The 16,672-nt window shown below is 40.2% G+C and overlaps 1 protein-coding gene across 2 annotated transcripts in view; it reads left to right on the top strand.

Moving 5' to 3' along the window:
- Positions 1 to 16,672, top strand: part of acaca (acetyl-CoA carboxylase alpha) — a 320,877-nt gene that overhangs the window by 231,765 nt on the left and 72,440 nt on the right. For both annotated transcript variants that reach the window (XM_068010389.1, XM_068010388.1), the window contains 3 exons: positions 5,498 to 5,641; positions 6,711 to 6,831; positions 10,837 to 10,933. In XM_068010389.1, coding sequence (XP_067866490.1) covers positions 5,498 to 5,641; positions 6,711 to 6,831; positions 10,837 to 10,933 — 362 coding nt within the window. The remainder of the gene's footprint in view (positions 1 to 5,497; positions 5,642 to 6,710; positions 6,832 to 10,836; positions 10,934 to 16,672) is intronic.

The raw sequence follows: 16,672 nt of genomic DNA, 5'->3' as shown, positions 1-16,672 counted from the left end.
AAAAGTTCAGTTTAATCTACCTTTCTTCACGAAATGTATCTGCAGCAGCACTTAGTGCAGTACTGCTTAAAATTACTTTCTGGAAAAACATTTCAAATGTAGGACTTCTATTCAGATACCCTTCCTGCCAACCCCCTCCACCGCCCCCCTCACAAATCCAAATTGAATAATAGTATTCTCCTTCCAAAGGTTGCTATGTGTTTTCTATAAGTTTTTAATCATTTTCCTGTAAAATTTTTAATTTTTTTTACAGCTTTTAATATTGTAACATTATTTTCAATATTTATTACCCAGTTTAGTTGAGCCTGCAAGATGGTCTACAAAAGAATTTTGAGTGCTTTGATTGGCTTTCCATTTCTTTTGAATCAAAAATGGTCAGTCAGCAACAGCTAGCAGTAAAACATATTTGAACTTATTGATTGATGGTTTTCATTCCTACTTCCTAATCACTGATACTTTCTCTGCCCATTCAATTGTGATATATTGCTGTTTTATTCATATGAAAATTCAGACAGTCAGATGCAACTGTGACAGATTTATTTCCATACAAGCACACAATAGTCAAACTATATTCTTGAATTTTTTTTAATATATGCTATTTGATCTCCCATAGAATTACTTATGGAGCCAATGATGATTTTATAATGGCCAGAACTATAAACATAAATTCAGGTGGAAATGTAATTATTAACTTTGAGGAAGTAATTGATTTATAAAATGTGTTCTATGTGCGTTTTCTTCTTTAAAAATTAAATATAATTAGTAAATTACTAATTAAATGTAATTTGTAAATTGATGGAATTTAGCTAAGTTAAATGCAGTGAGTAATTTATTAATTTCATGAGTAAATTAGGTAATTACAAAATGAAGTGAGCAACTTACTGAGTGGTAAGATGAATGTTAAAGTTCTGTTCGGGAAGGCTAGTTGTATTCGTTCCAGTCTTAGAGCAGGAATCTTCTACTTTTATGGATCTGTGAATGGAATGGAACAGAATTTGTGCTATAGGCCAAAAGCCTGCTTTGAATCTCGACATGTTTGTGTGGAGTCTGCTGCCAGTGCCATGTTGCTGTAACTTCTAGTAGTAGGCAGACTTGTGGATCAGCTCCGAGATCATTGTTGTGATTAACGTGGGTGATGGTGCATAGATTGTGGGTGGACTGAGGCCCCATTGGTCAGTGTATCTGCTGCCAGTGCAGAGTGCATCATCTGTCTGGCTTTGCACCACTGTTGCAACAAGAGGTGAAGTAATAGCTTTGGTATGATGGTATTTTATTGGTATGTGGCTGTCTGGTGGAAACTCAACTCAGCATATAAGGTGTTGGGCATAACCACTGTCGCTGCTCTGGACACTTGGCTGCAAAATGCCATGAGCACTTGTTCAGTTCATGCAACGCATTAGTTCACACATGCATGTTTTAGATTGCTGGGGCCCCACAAAGAGATACGAAAGGCCAACTGATAACTAGTTGCAGGCATAGGTCTCAAAAAAAAAAATCTTCTAATGGATTTACAACAGTACACAGCTAAGTGAATGAGTAAGAATAAGGTTGAGAGTTACTTGTAGTTGCCTGGAGTAGCCCTTACATTTAGATGAAATGTTAAACTGAACTCTCACTTTCCTGCTTTGGCAGTCAAGCAACCGCCCAAGGCACAATTCAAAAAGGATTGGTAAGTTCTTCTGGTTTCCTCACCAAAATACTTCATTGGTGGTGTCATTGGTGCCTTTTTGTGGGATGCTGTGTCTGCCGCCTTTATCGACATAACAGGCACCGCACCTCAAAAGATAATTTACCGTCTGAACAGGTTTTGATGTGAAAGTATTTATCTTTTTACTATTTTATTTAAACCTAATAGTAGAATTTTATCACAATAAAAAATATGTTTCATGGACAATGTATTTCTTCTTTCTCTGAACTCTGAGGAGTGGGCTCCAGCTATATTTTTTTCATGTGAAAAGCCCTTTGTAACTCTCGCTTACACTTGCAGTGTTGGTGAGTTATGAGTCTTTTATACTGGTGGAAGAACTCTGGAAACTCATTGTCACAGGTGAGCTATCATCCTGTGTGTTCAGAATTATCATCACATAAATTGTGTAATGAGGAACTTGGGCTGAAAAGACTTCACTCTGAAAAGAGGAAGCGGTGAGCTTGTTTACCGCATAAACTGCACTGCTGGTTTTTATTGTGCGGTATATCTCTCCGATGCAGTTGAAATCCCAGCCTGTGTTTTATTGCAGACAGTGTCAGAATGATGTGTTTGGCTTGCAATGATGTGCTTCTCTCCTCATAAAATAAACTGCCCGTGGCACAGAAGTGTTATTACAAATACCTACACGGCCAGGCAGAACGTTGAGTGGCTGATGGCTTGTTGCATCCTTTGGTGTCCACCCCAAGGGTAAATGGACAGAAGAAAGGTGTAGCATTGTTGTGCAGTTCAGGAGTGTTACAGCCACAGTCTCTGCTGATTAAGTCCACAGTACTGAGTGCTTTAGGATCTGGTACCTGATTTACATCTATAGGCAAGGCTTATAATCGATAGATGTAGCGTTTTGTAGAAGCATGGTCAATCTTATGTCAGCTGAATGGCATAGAAAATGCTGGTACAATCACTACATCAGACGGTATAATCCCTTAGTTCCAGGAAGTCCATAAATCCTATATGTAATCCAATGCCGATTCTACAGTGGGCAGTATCTGAGATTTGTTTTTTTAGAGGTCCGCAACCAGCTCTCTCTTCCGTACATTAAAAGATGCTTTATCACTGCGCAGGGTGACTTGAAAGATGTTCCTTGTATACAGGGCAATGTTTATAATATTATCAGTGTCACCATTGTATTCATGGTTAGAATATGAATTTAATATAAAACCTACATAACATAAGAAATAGGAGCAGGAATAGGCTATTCAGTCCCTCTAGCCTGCTCCGCCTTTCAATAAGTTGTGATTGTGGCGTTAACTCCATTTTCCCCCCTGCTCCCCCCCCCCCCCCCCCCCCAACCCTTGACTCCCTTATAAATCAAAAATCTGTCTAACTCAGCCTTGAATATATTCAATAACCTAGCCTCCACTGCTCGCTGGGGAAGAGAAATCCACACACTAACGACCCTCAGAAGAAATTCCTCCTTATCTCCATCTTAAATGGGAGACCCCTTAATTTGAAACTCTGCCTCCTAGTTCTAGATTCCCCCATGAGGGGAAATATCCTCTCAGCATCTACCCTGTCAGGCCCCCTCAGAATCTTATACATTTCAATAAGATCATCTCTCAATCTTCTAAACTCCAATGAGTATAGGCCAAACCTGTTCAACTTTTCCTCATAAGACGCCCCTCATCCCAGGAATCAGCCTAATGAACTATCTCTGAACTGCTTCCAATGCAGGTATGCCCCTCCTTAAATAAGGTGACCAGAACTGTACAGTACTCTAGGTGCAGTCTCACCAATGCCCGGTACAGTTGTAGCAAAACATCCCCACTTTTATACTCCATCCCCTTGCAATATTGGCCAATATTCCATTTGCCTTCCTAATTACTTGCTGTACCTGCATGCTGACCTTTTGTGATTCATGTACAAGGACACCCAGGTCCCTCTGTACTGCAGCATTTAAATAATAATCTGATTTTCTATTCATCTTGCCAAAGTGGACAACCTCACATTTTCCCACGTTATGCTCCATCTGCCAAATTTTTGCCCACTCCCTCAACCTATCTCTATTCCTCAGCAGACTCTTTGTATGTTCCTCACAACTTGCTTTTCTACCTATCTTCAGCAAATTTGGCTACAATACACTTGGTACCTTCATCCAAGTCATTAATATAAATTGTAAATCGTTGAGGCCCCAGCCCTGATCTCTTTGGCACTCCAGGAGATACAGTTTGCCATCCTGAAAATGACCCATTTATCCTGACTCTCTCTTTCCTGTTAGTTAGTCAATCCTCTATCCATGGTAATATATCACCCAACACCGTGAGTTCGTATCTTGTGTAGTAACCTTTTATGTGGCACCTTATCGAATGCCTTTTGGAAATCCAAATATACTACATCTGCTGGTTTTATCCACCCTGCTTGTTACATCCTCAAACTCTAATAAATTTGTCAAACACTATTTCCTTTTCACAAAACCGTGTTGACTCTGCCGGATTGTATTGTGATTTTCTAAATGTCCTGCTACTATCCCTTTAATACTGGATTCTAGCATCTTCTCAACGACAGACAGGAAGTTAACTGGCCTATAGTTTCCAGCTTACTGTCTCCTTTCTTGAACCTTCCTTTTTGGTGCCTGTTTCTCTTCTGAAGGTGTTGACATCTGCTGGCTATAGTTCGACTTGGATTTGAATCTCCAGTATTCAAGACTGTTATTGGGCTATTCAACCACAAAGGACTTCGCAGCCAAGTCCGATCCTGTTTTTGTCTAAGGTCCATGTTTGCACTTCCAGCAAAGTTTGCTAATACTAATTTGAATGTTCTCCCAGTCGCAATCAATTAGCTGCACATGGACTAAAATCGGACCTGGGACCTTCCTGCTCCACAGATTTTATTTCTGGAAGTGGTGCATTTTTTTTTCAATTTTCCCAAAATCCCTCCATCTCCATTCAACAGTATGGATCATGTTCAACATCCTCCAGTTGTTTATGTAGGACAACATGGTAACAAAGCATTTGTTGTTCAGGCCCAGACAGAAATAAAAACTGAAAACACTGGAAATACTAGCAGGTCTGTCAGCTCTGTAAAGATAAATGACAAGTTAATAATTTCAGCATAGACTCTTCCTTATTCTGAAGAAGGGTTTGCATCTGAAAAGTCAACAGTTGTATATATCAAGAATTTTCAGTTATTTCAGATTTCCAGCATTTGCAGTTATTTCTTTGCATCAAGCAAGTCTTAGAAATAAAATGAAAAACACTTAATTAACTCTTTGTGTTGCTACGTTTTCTTTGGAATATCCTTTTCCTGTTCTACTTTACTAAAGGTAAATACTGATATGAGTCACCAGATCTTTATACATGTTCATCTGCCACTTGAGCATCCTGTGATTAATATGTACTTGGGATTTCCAATAGAATTCAATAGTTTCTCTTCCATTTTCAATTTAAAAATTCAGTAAAAACTTGAAACTTGTCCCATGAAAATTGACATCTCCACAGCAGGGACAGGCACCAAGATTATTCTCCCTCCAGTAGTTAATTTTCAGACTAGTTGAGATTTTTTTTACAATTTTTTTTTTTTTTTACCTCCCCACCCTCCTTTCCTCAAAATGTTAAATCCTTGTGGTGCAGTCTTACGGTAGTAGGGACCCTTCCTCTATATTGCCTAACAATCGATTGTTCATGTGCCTTACCCATGACTGTCAACAGAAATGTCACAGCCAAACCTAACCAGGGAGCCTTCTGGTTGAAATGGCTCAAAGACACAGGCTTTACTTCTGAACCATCAGAGCAGCAGTGAAACCGATTTAATATTAGTTTCAACGTTGTAATGTGTGTTTTTTTAATTTCCAAGGTACTTGGCAGAGAGGTGTATACATCCAACAACCAGCTGGGAGGGGTCCAGATCATGCACAATAACGGTGTGACCCACGCAACTGTTTATGATGACTTTGAGGGAGTTGTTATCATCCTTCAATGGCTGTCCTACATGCCAAAGGTTTGTATTCTAATTTGGATTTTGACATATTGAGCAAAAATGTTTCAACCTTTTAATGTGCTAGTCTGTCATTATTTATGATAGCCATTAAGAGCAAATGACAGTCAGTAACCCAACTGTTACAGGCATAACTGGCAATAACCGGCATTATACACTTAATAGATAATAATCCACACTCGTGTTTATATAACATATAATAGTTAATAAATGCCCTATTTTTTAAAGACAATAGCATGAAATTATTTTGACATACAAAAAAATTGGTTCACACAGCAAACAATGATCCAGCCTCTCTCTTTAAACAGATTATAAAATACTTTTATTTAACAGACGATAACCCATACTGTTATATGTTTGACAGTTAACGAAATGCACTTTTATTTGAAGGACAATAGCCCGCACTGTTAACTTGCTTAACAAACAATAGCCCACATTGCTTTAGACTCAAAAGATAAAAACCTGCATTGTTACTTAACAGATAATCACCTACACTGTTATTCTCAACAGACTATAACTGGGGCTGTTACATATATAATAGACAATAAAACATACTGTCTACTATTCCATGGTTAATAGTGAATAAACCACAGTGTTACACAGTTAACAGAAGTTAAAGGCTGGGTATATCCAGGGCAGAATAGCACCAATAACAAAACTTGCAGGTAGAATTCCGATAGCTGAATTTTTTTCTAAACTACTTCTAATTGAAAATAATATTTTTAAGGTGCATGACTTTGGGAAAAGATGATTTGTTGGGGAAAAATTGGAGGAAGGTATTTATACCCTTGTTTGAGGCATTGTCCAGTAGGCGTACAGGAAATTTTCATAATTTTTTAAATGGAGATTTAGTCTGTTTCCAGTGAGGGTTCCATTGTGGATGTTGCTTGCTACTTCCACTCAATGGCTGTGCTTGTAATTCAGTAATAGTCACTGAACTTACATTAATATTTACATCTCTTTACCATGCTGCAACGGCTTCTGATATTTTTGACTAGTTTGTAGAATAAGCAGAGAGTTGTTACTTGAAAATTTTGCTGATTTTGTTTTACAAATTATATTCTTTATGTAGAATATGTCAAGTTCAGTGCCCATCCTCAAACCCAAAGATCCTATTGATCGAGCCGTGGAGTTTGTCCCTACAAAAACTCCTTATGACCCTCGGTGGATGCTTGCAGGACGACCTCACCCAAGTAAGAAAAAGAAAATTCTGTGCTCTGGTTACAATATATTAGATTGTGGGGTAAATTTATTTCTCGCAAGTGGTGAGAAAATCTTAGTTGAGCAGATTGGGGAAGGTATTAACCATTACTTTCTGATTTACTTAGCTATCAAGCTTCCAACTGCATGAGCTGCCAGTTTTGTCTTTAGTTCAAAACCGGAGAGTATGAGTTCCCCCTCCCCTTGCCCATTTCTGTGTCATCCAATTTTCTCCCCTCCCCTCCTGCAAACAATGGTATGGTCCTAATTCTATGTTAGTGTTCGTCCTCTGTACCACAACTAAATGATCATTTATTTATGTCCAGATGGACTTGACAATGAGCATTGACAGACTCTCTTGACTCTGGAGGATCCTGTGCTCACTTGATCTCTGCAGATGTACAGATCCAGCAAGATGCAGGGGTTGAGGGGGTGGCTTTGGAACGTGAACATGAGTGGGAACTGTGGTTAATTTTTCCCAATCCTAACCAAGGGGTATGGAGGCCAGTTCTGGCATCCCTATTGCTAGTCTGCCTGAGATCAAATCTGGGACCTCCATGGTCTGTATAACTTTGAGACAGAGAGTTTATTTTGAATCACTGGGACAGCTGAGATACAAACAGTTCAATATTCCATAGCTGTCTAGGAATGAAAGATGTACAGTGGAATTCTGTTAGACTGAGCATTGTTTAGTCCCTTGGAACAATGATGATCTGTTTTTCAAAACCACAACCCATCTGATTCTGCGCTATTGGAATTGTTTAAAGTGACGGCTGCACTTCAACTGTAGTGATCATTTTTCTGGTAGTTCCCCCAATGGTAAAAGACATTTGCGACCTGTAGGTTATGAATGGGTTGTACGTCTGCATCACTAATTGGCAGCTAATTATCCTCCACTGGCGAACTGCAACTGATTCAGTGGATGAATTGGTGACTACATTACCAAGCAGTTCAGGCATCGCCATAACTGACACTGTACTGTTGAAATGTCAGTTTTGAGTCGGGACTAATAACTGCAAAAACAGAAAAGCACTAATATTCTGAGCAGCACACTATGGAGGAGAGGCTGAGTATCTATTTATTCAGCTGTTCCAAGTGCTGAGCAGCACTTCTCAATACTACACTACACATTATGGATCAGGGAGTCGGGAAAGATACTCACCACCACCATTTCGAGGGCAATGAGGGATGGATCGCCTTGCCAGCGATGCCCACATCCCATGAAAGAATTTTTTTTTTAAATTGAGTATTGTAATTTTCTGATATATGGGCCAGTCAGTTACAGTGATCGGTTATAGCGAACCTTTGGGTTACTGGACAAGTCGGTCTTTGTAATCGGATTCTATTGTATGTCATGTGTAGAAATCAAAAATCATCACAATACCTCCTGCTATAACTTCTTTCAGGATCACAAAATTGTGGAGCTCCTTACTTCATTCTGTCGTCTTCCTATAATCTACAGACTTCTAAAGCCCAAGTTTGGACTCAGATAATCGATCATTCTTGATTCGCCTCCCTTTCTCCCTAACACTATGACCTGCTCTTGTAGGCATTTGCCTTTCATCTGGATGTCTTAATTTTAGAATACCCTACATAAACAACACAGCAGCTATTGGTGCTACTGTACCTCAATGGTTCTTGGTGTATACAATGGACCTTATATTGTGGAACAGCCTGCTATCCCATTCTTCAGAGCGATATGTTGTTAGATTTGTACTTGCAAACTTCTATCTTCACCAACTTTGCAGTAGCAACAACACAAGTTATATATTTAGATGGATTGAAATGTAAATTATTTCCAGAAGTCCTCCATAGAAGTCAGGTGTGCTCAGTTGGTAATGCGCTTGAGTTAGAAGACCTCATCTCTGGCACTTGAGCACATAACCTAGGCTGATGCTTCAGTGCAATACTGGGAGAGTGCTGCTGTTGCCAAATTAAGTGTTAACCTAAGACCTGCTTCAGTGGTTCAGGTGGACATTAAATATCCCAAGGTCATATTCAAAGACAATTAGGCTGTTCTGGTGCCCTGGCTAATATTATTCCCTCAATGAACACCACAAAAAATAGATTAACTGGTCATTCAACTCATTGCTATTTGTAGGACCTGGGTGCGTGCAACACGACAATTATGTTTCGCTATGTAACAACAGTGATAGCACGTCAAAGTAATTTGTTGTATATGAAGTGCTTGGGATGTTTCAAAGAGGCTTGATGGGGTGCTTTATAGGCACATATTCTTTCCTGTTTCTCTACATGGGTTAAAGAGTTAAGTACTGAAAGGAATGGTTCAGCTTCACGTTATAGATACTTGTTTGAGTATTCATTATCTTGTAGTGAGGTAATTGTTCCTGTCTCCAGAATGCTGCACCAGCAGTGTTTCTAGTGACTCCAGCTCCTAATTTAGTGAGAGGTTTAAAGAGCAGATGATTCCTGGTGATAAGTTACTTCAGATCTTCCATAGGTTAAAAGTTAAAGTAATTTATTACAGAAGATAGCATTGCGATATTCTTCATATTGACAACAAACACAGGTTTGGAATGTAAAAGGCAGTCAGCGACACCTGACTTCAAGATAATTCCAGGATTGATGGTCACATTATACTGTAGGGTCGAAGTCACATGGATTGAGAAGTAGACTAACAATATGGTAATTACAGTTTTGCTTTTGATTAAAACACTTGCTGAAGTGATTAAGTTAACATGATTGCTTATCTAAACCTCTGGGGTTTAAATTGCTTTTTGTGCTTTACATTATTTTTCCAAGTAACTCTGTTAATTTACTGAACCGTTCCTCCATGTCCCTTTTCAAATTATTTTTCAGACTTCTTTCCCCAAACTTTAGTTAGTTAGGGAATTGGGTGTGTGAAGTTGGTATTTATTCTGTGGCTTCTTGTGTCCATGAAATGGCTGTGATGAAATTGTATTTATAGAGATGCACCGGTCCAAACAGGTCATGTAGGCAGAAAAGTAACAAATAAAATTTTCTGGAGAAGTGTGAGGTAATGTCTTTGAGAAGAACAAACAAGGCAAGGGAATAACAATAAACCATAGGATTCTAAGGTGTGGAAGAAGAAAGGGACCTTGGGGTCTATGTCTACAGATTTCTGAAGGAAGCAGGACAGGTAGATAAGGTGATAAAGAAGGCATACGGGATACTTCCCTTTATTGGCCGAGAGCTAGAGTATAAGAGTAGAGAGGCTATGCTAGAACTGTATAAAACACTAGTTAGACCACAGTTAGCATACTGGTCATCACATTACAGGAAGCATATGATCACACTAGAGAGGGTACAGAAGAAATTTACGAGGATGTTGCCAGGAATGGAGGATTTTACCTATGAGAAAAGATTGGATTGGCTGGGATTGTTTTCTTTGGAACAAAGGAGGCTGAGGGAAGATTTAATTGAGGTGTATAAAATTATGAGGGGCCTAGACTGAGTGGGCAGGAAGGACCTATTTCCATTAATAAAGAGCTCCGTAACCAGGGGACATAGACTTAAAGTAATTGGTAGAAGGACTAGAGGGAATTTGAGTATTTGTTTTCACCCTAAGGGTATTGGGTTCTGGAACTCACTGCCTGAAAGGATGGTAAAGGCAGAAACCCTCATCACATATGCACTTGAGGTGCCATAACCTACAGGGTTACGGACCAGGAGCTGGAAGGTGGGATTGTACTGGACAGCTCTATTTTGACCACGGATGCGATGAGCAGAATCAACTCCTTCTGTGCTGTCAATCTTTCTACGTCTCTATTTTTCTATCCTTGTTGGGAAATTCCACGTGTGGCTTCGGCTACAAAGCAATAAACATTGCAGGGCAACTTTGGCAAAGTCCCATGTACTGGTCATCAGCTTACCCTCATAACCAGGGAATTGACCATGGCAACTGAGAAAAATTACTAAAAATTGAGAGGGAAGATGAATTCCTCCCCCCCCCCCCACAAAAAAAATTGCATTTAAATAAAAATGGCACACATTCAGAGCTTCCTTTATTCATGCAGCACAAAAAGGACAGTGGCAGAGTGGCTTCTTTGACTATGGATCCTTCTTGGAGATCATGCAGCCCTGGGCACAGACGGTGGTGGTGGGAAGAGCCAGGTAAATAATTAATTACTATTTCATTCATTCATTCTTACCCCCTACCCCGAGGATGATCAAGGATATTGGTAAAATCCAGTATGACAGACTTTATTCCCTTGTGGTTTCTTGATTGCATCACAAAACCATAGGCATTTAGCCTACATAGACCAGTTGTAGAGTCAGACGTTTAGATATTATCAAGGTGCTTGAGGGAATCTGTTAGCTTGCTTGCAATAAGTAGCTATTGTAGTGGGATATTCATAGAATCCTAAAATGGCCATAACAAAGAAAGAGGCCATTCAGGCCATCGTGTCTGTTCTGGCTTTCTACAAGAGCAACTCACCTGGTCCCACCCCCACCCCGCCTTTTCCCCATTGCCGAGAAAAAATTTTCTCCAAGTAATTGTCCAGTTCTCTTTTGAAGGCCTCCTTTGACTCTGCCTCCATCACACTCTCAGGCATAGAGCGCAGAATCCTATAGGCTTTATTAACTGCTCCTCAGCCTGCCCTGCAACCTTCAATGATTTGTGCACATATACCCCCAGGTCCTGCACCCCTTTTAGAATTGTACCCTTTATTTTATATTGCCTCTCCTCATTCTTCCTACCAAAATAAATCACTTGACACTTTTTTGCATTAAATTTCAGCTGCCACTTGTCCGCCCAATCCATCAGCCTGTGTCCTCTTGAAGTTTATCACTATCCTCCTCACAGTTCACAATACGTCGACATTTTGTGTCATCTGCAGATTTTGAAATTGTGCCCTGTACATCCAAGTCTAGGTCATTAATATAGAATAAGAAAAGCAGGAGTTCTAACACCGACCCTTGGGGAACCCCACTATATACCCTCCTCCAATTCAAAAAATAACCATTCACAACAACTCTGTTTTCTTTCACTCAGCCAATTTCATATTCCTGCTGCTACTGTTTTTTTTTTATTCCATGGGTTTTAACTTTTCTGTCAAGCCTGTTATGTGGCACTTTATCAGGTGCCTTTTGGAAGTCCGTGCACACCACATCAACCGAATTACCCTCATCAACCCTCTGTTACCTCATCAAAAAACCCAAGCAAGTTAGTCACACACAATTTGCCCTTAACAAGTCCGCACGGGCTTTCCTGAATTAATCAAATAAATGTGATTGGGTAATGTGAAGCTATCTCCAGGAATTTCAAATGGAGTCTACATGAAAAATGAAATTAAAACTGTATGGCTTCTGTATGGTTTCTTACAGAAAAGCAAAATATTGCAGATGTTGGAAAACATCCCTTTATAGTTATGAGATATGGCAGTGTTTTATTGATTCCCAATTTTTGTAGTGATTTATGGTGATCTGGAATGCATTGTCTGAAAAGTAACTTGCAAAAGGGAATTGAATCTTTACTCAAAAAGGAAAAATGTGTAGAGCTATGGGAAAAGAGGAGAGTGAGAATAATTGATGGCTTTGTCAGAGAGCTGGCACAGGTAAAACAAAATGCAAAATAATACTCCCTCTACCCCAATATCAATCTGGCCATTTAGCAACTGCACTTTGCCAGTTTTTCCATTTTCCAGTCTTGGTCTTTTTCAGTGAGATTCAACCAAAGTAGGGGATGTTTTGTGGTGTTTGCCACAACAGCTAGGCTAAACCTACACAAACACACTTCATACAAAAATCTTTGCGATCGGCAAAGATCACTTTCATCCCATCCCCTGAATTTGAACCCAGATGAATGAGATTTTATGGAACATTTTAAGTACAGATGGACCAGTGAGCTAGCTCACCAAAGGTCCACACACACAGTTCTAGGACTAGAGTTGCTGCCTGTAGTAGTTCCCAGAGGTTGAATTGCTGGTCTCCGTGATTGGATCCTAGATGGTGGTGGGCAAAGGTCACTTTCCCCCTTACAAGAGGGGGAGAGAGAAATGGAGAACTAGCCCCCTTGGTCCATTTTTGTATATCTCCTAGAGATCAAATTTCCCTCACAGACTTTTTTAAAAAAAAAGGTTTTAGAAAGGACTAAAAAGAGGAGAAAAGGAAAAGCGTAAACTGGAGTTTTGGTTTTATACTGTGGTGTTGGATGTCATGAGTTTTACACTGTGCGATTAACCACAAGCTAATGCAATATAATAAATTATACCTGACAGATCAGTGTTTAAATGTACGCTCACATTACAAATAGCCTCTGTTTAAATGCATAGAACACTCAAAAGCTTACATTTCCAGCCCTGATTCATCGCTGCATGGATGAAATGGTAACAAAGTACGTTTGGGGGAATGTTTTCTCACTCCTACTTCGGTAATGTTGTCAGTAGCTTTTTGTTATCAGATAATGTCACCCTACCAGTTAACGATTTCCCCAAGACAGCCAGCAACAGCTCTTCATGTATGCACAACATCCAGTGTGAAAGTGGAATTTTTAGAATTGAAATCATACAGTGCTCTGTTAGGAAAAGGCACATTGCAGTGTTAATGAAATTCCTTTGTCTGCTATTGAACAAAGGTATCAACTTGATAGAGTCTTACAGCAGAGAAGGAGGCCATTCGGCTCGTCGTGCCTGTGTCAGCTCTCTGAAGGAACTACCAATTATCTCACTCCTCTTTCTCCATAGCTTTACACATTTTTCCTTTTTGAGTAGAGATCCAATTCCCTTTTGCAAGTTACTTTTCAAACAATGCATTCCAGATCATCATAACTTGCTGAGTTAAAAAGAAGGTTCTCTTCATACCTCTTCCCCCCCACCCTCCCTCCCACAACTGTACCTTTGGCTTTTTTGCCAATTACCTTAGATCTGGATCCTTTGCTTAATGAACTGAACCTCCAGCCAGTGGAATCTGTTTCTTCCTATTTACTCTATCAAAACTCCTCATTATTTTGAGCACCTCTATTAAATCTCCCCTTTTTCTTCTTTGCTCTAGAGAAACAATCCAAGCTTTTCTAATCTCTCCAAATAATTAAAAATCCTCACCTTTGTTAAAATAACAAACGGAAGAATTTTGTACAAATCTGTTGGAGTACGTTAGTAATATCACCCAGCAATTCCTATGTAGATATAGTTGAAGTAAGGTATTGGGGAAGGCAGAAAGCTGCAAATGATGGAAATCGTAAATAAAACTAGACCCTTTTGGAACAGCGTAATCAGCATCTGAAAGAAAAAGCAAGGTGAACAGTTTGTGTGTGATCATTCATCAGAACTGGCCACCTGCAGCCAGGAAGAATGGTGGCCAGCTTCTCTGCCACTGGCTGTATTTACATTTCATGCCATAGGCTGACTGCACCCATCTATTTAGGTGGTCCTCACGCCCGTCAGGGGAAACAGCACCGCAGCAAATAACAAGGCTGTTGTCTGTGGCAACATTGCGATATAAAGGGACCATGACACAGAGGAGCTCTTGTACTCCACTCCTTCCCCTACTCCTTCTTACTAAATGGACTCTGTCCCTGCCCCTCAACCCACCTCCCTCCATCCTCCCAGCCCCCAAACATCAGCAATTCATTTCTTGCCTCTTTTAGCTGACACTCTTCCAGAGACAGTTAAATGGCTGTCCTTTTGTTTGGCATGAGGAAATGATGGCAATTACCCAGATGTTTTTGATGACACAGCACTCTGAAGTGCTCAAGTGAAAGCATGTATAAATGGGGCAACAATAAAATATGCAGAAATGGGAAGAGAAACAAAACCGCTTTGAGCACTTATGTTATCATTTTAGTGAAAATAACAGTATGTTTGTTGAGCGGGGTGGGGGGGTGGTTGGCGTGGTGGTGGCCAGTAGCAGAGTTGCTCTTCAGTGCTTTGTAAAATTTAGACAGTGCGCGATGTGTCTATTTGCCTCAGTGTGAGATTCAAAACCACCAAATGTTATGTGAACAACATGATTAACAAGCAGAGATATGGCCACTTCAGTTAACTCACTGGAGTTGTAGGAAATGGGCCATCCTGATAACTGTGCTTTTAAACAGTTTAGATAAATAATTATTCCTACCATTTTAGGTACTTTTAACATAAAGTTGGCCTAATCTGTCACAGTAGAATAGGGAAGATTGAAAATTAGATATTTGCAAATATATATTTTGCAAATGAATGGTTGATTTGTATATTCATACCCCATGCTACAGGGTTTTCAAAAAGTGCAATGTTCTCTTAAAGTGGGATTATTGCAGATTGTAATCTAAGGGGTAGTGTTCAATGGTGCATTCTGAAAACTGTAGTTAATGTTTGTTTTGTTCTGTGCATGGATTTAATTTATTTTTAAAATGCAGCAGGGAACATAGGTTGCAAAAGGCAGAACTATTAGAGAATGCAGACTCTGCACATCCTAACTCGGGAGCAGTCTGCGATACTAGCACACCCCAAAAGAAAGTGTGGTGATTTCCACACAACTTTCCTTCAGTTTCTTCATTTAGTCACTCATTCCCTGCACAGCGGTATAAAAGGTCCCAGGGGCAGGTTGTAGTCACTGAGTTATAAAGAGTGCAATGTCAGCATAATCAGCTAGCAAAGGTAGGTGCTGAGTGCCTAGATCAAGCACAGGGCAGAAGTGCCAGCATGCAGAATACAGAAAGAATGGGGAGATAGACTGCAGTGTAGCACGATGTGGCTTGAGAGCCACCACTACAGCTCCTGTGATTTTTCAGGAATTTTTTTTCTCCAAAATAACATTTGCCTTAAATATGGTCAATGCACAGCAAATTACTATCCACAAATATTTGAGGGCCTCTCCACTCTTGTCCAGCTGGGTGGTACTGCTCGTACCTGGTCCATTTTTATCTGTCTAATTGTAGCCAGAGAATCATTTGCAATGGCTTCTCTTCCTGCTCTTTCACGGTTACTTCTGGTGTCACCCAAGAATCTGTCCTTGACCCTCTCCTATTTCTCATCTACATGCTGCCCCTCCGCGACAACATCTGCACATACAGCATTAGTTTTCGCATGCACGCTGACAATACTCAGCTCTACCACACCACCACCTCTCTTGATTCCTCCACTGTTGCTAAATGATCAAACTGCTTACCCAACATCCAGTCCTGGATGAGCAGAGATTTCCTCCAACTAAATATTGGGAAGACTGAAGCCATTGTTTACGGTCCCTGCTCCAAACTCTGTTCCCTAGCTACTGACTCCATTCCTCTCCCTGGCAACAGTCTGAGATTAAGCAGTCTGTTCGCAACTTTGGTATCACATTTAACCCCAAGATGAGCTTCTGACCTCATATTTGTGCCATCACTAAGACTGCCTATTTCCACCTCCATGACATCGTCAGACTTCACCCCTGTCTCAGCTCATCTGCTGAAAACCTTATGTCTTGGTTACCTCTAGACTTGACTATTCCAATGCACTGGTCTCCCACATTCTACTCTCCATAAACTTGAGGTCATCCAAAGCTCTGCTGCCTGTGTCTTTTAACTCGCACCGTCCCATTCCCCTATCACCCCAGTGCCCACTGACCTACTCCCAGTCAAGCAACATCTTGATTTTAAAATTCTCATCCTTGTTTTCAAGTCCCTCCATGGCCTCACCTCTCCCTATCTGTAATCTCCTCCAACCCCACAACCCTCCAAGATATCTGCACTCCTCTAATTCTGGCCTCTTGTGTCTCCCTGATTTGCTGCACCTTCAGTTTGCCTAGGTCCCAAGCTCTGGAATAACCTTCCTACATCTCTCTGCCTTTCTACCTCGATTTCTTCCTTAAAACCTATTTCTTTGCCCAAGATTTTGGTGTTCTGACCTAATGTCTCCTTATGTGGCTCAGTGTTGTACTTAGTCTTATAATGCTTCT

This window comes from Heterodontus francisci, chromosome 30 (genome assembly GCF_036365525.1).
Source record: "Heterodontus francisci isolate sHetFra1 chromosome 30, sHetFra1.hap1, whole genome shotgun sequence".
In the NCBI taxonomy this organism is placed as follows: Eukaryota; Metazoa; Chordata; class Chondrichthyes; order Heterodontiformes; family Heterodontidae; genus Heterodontus; species Heterodontus francisci.
The sequence above is the reverse complement of the archived record's forward strand: the minus strand, read 5'-3'. Positions and strand labels throughout refer to the sequence as shown.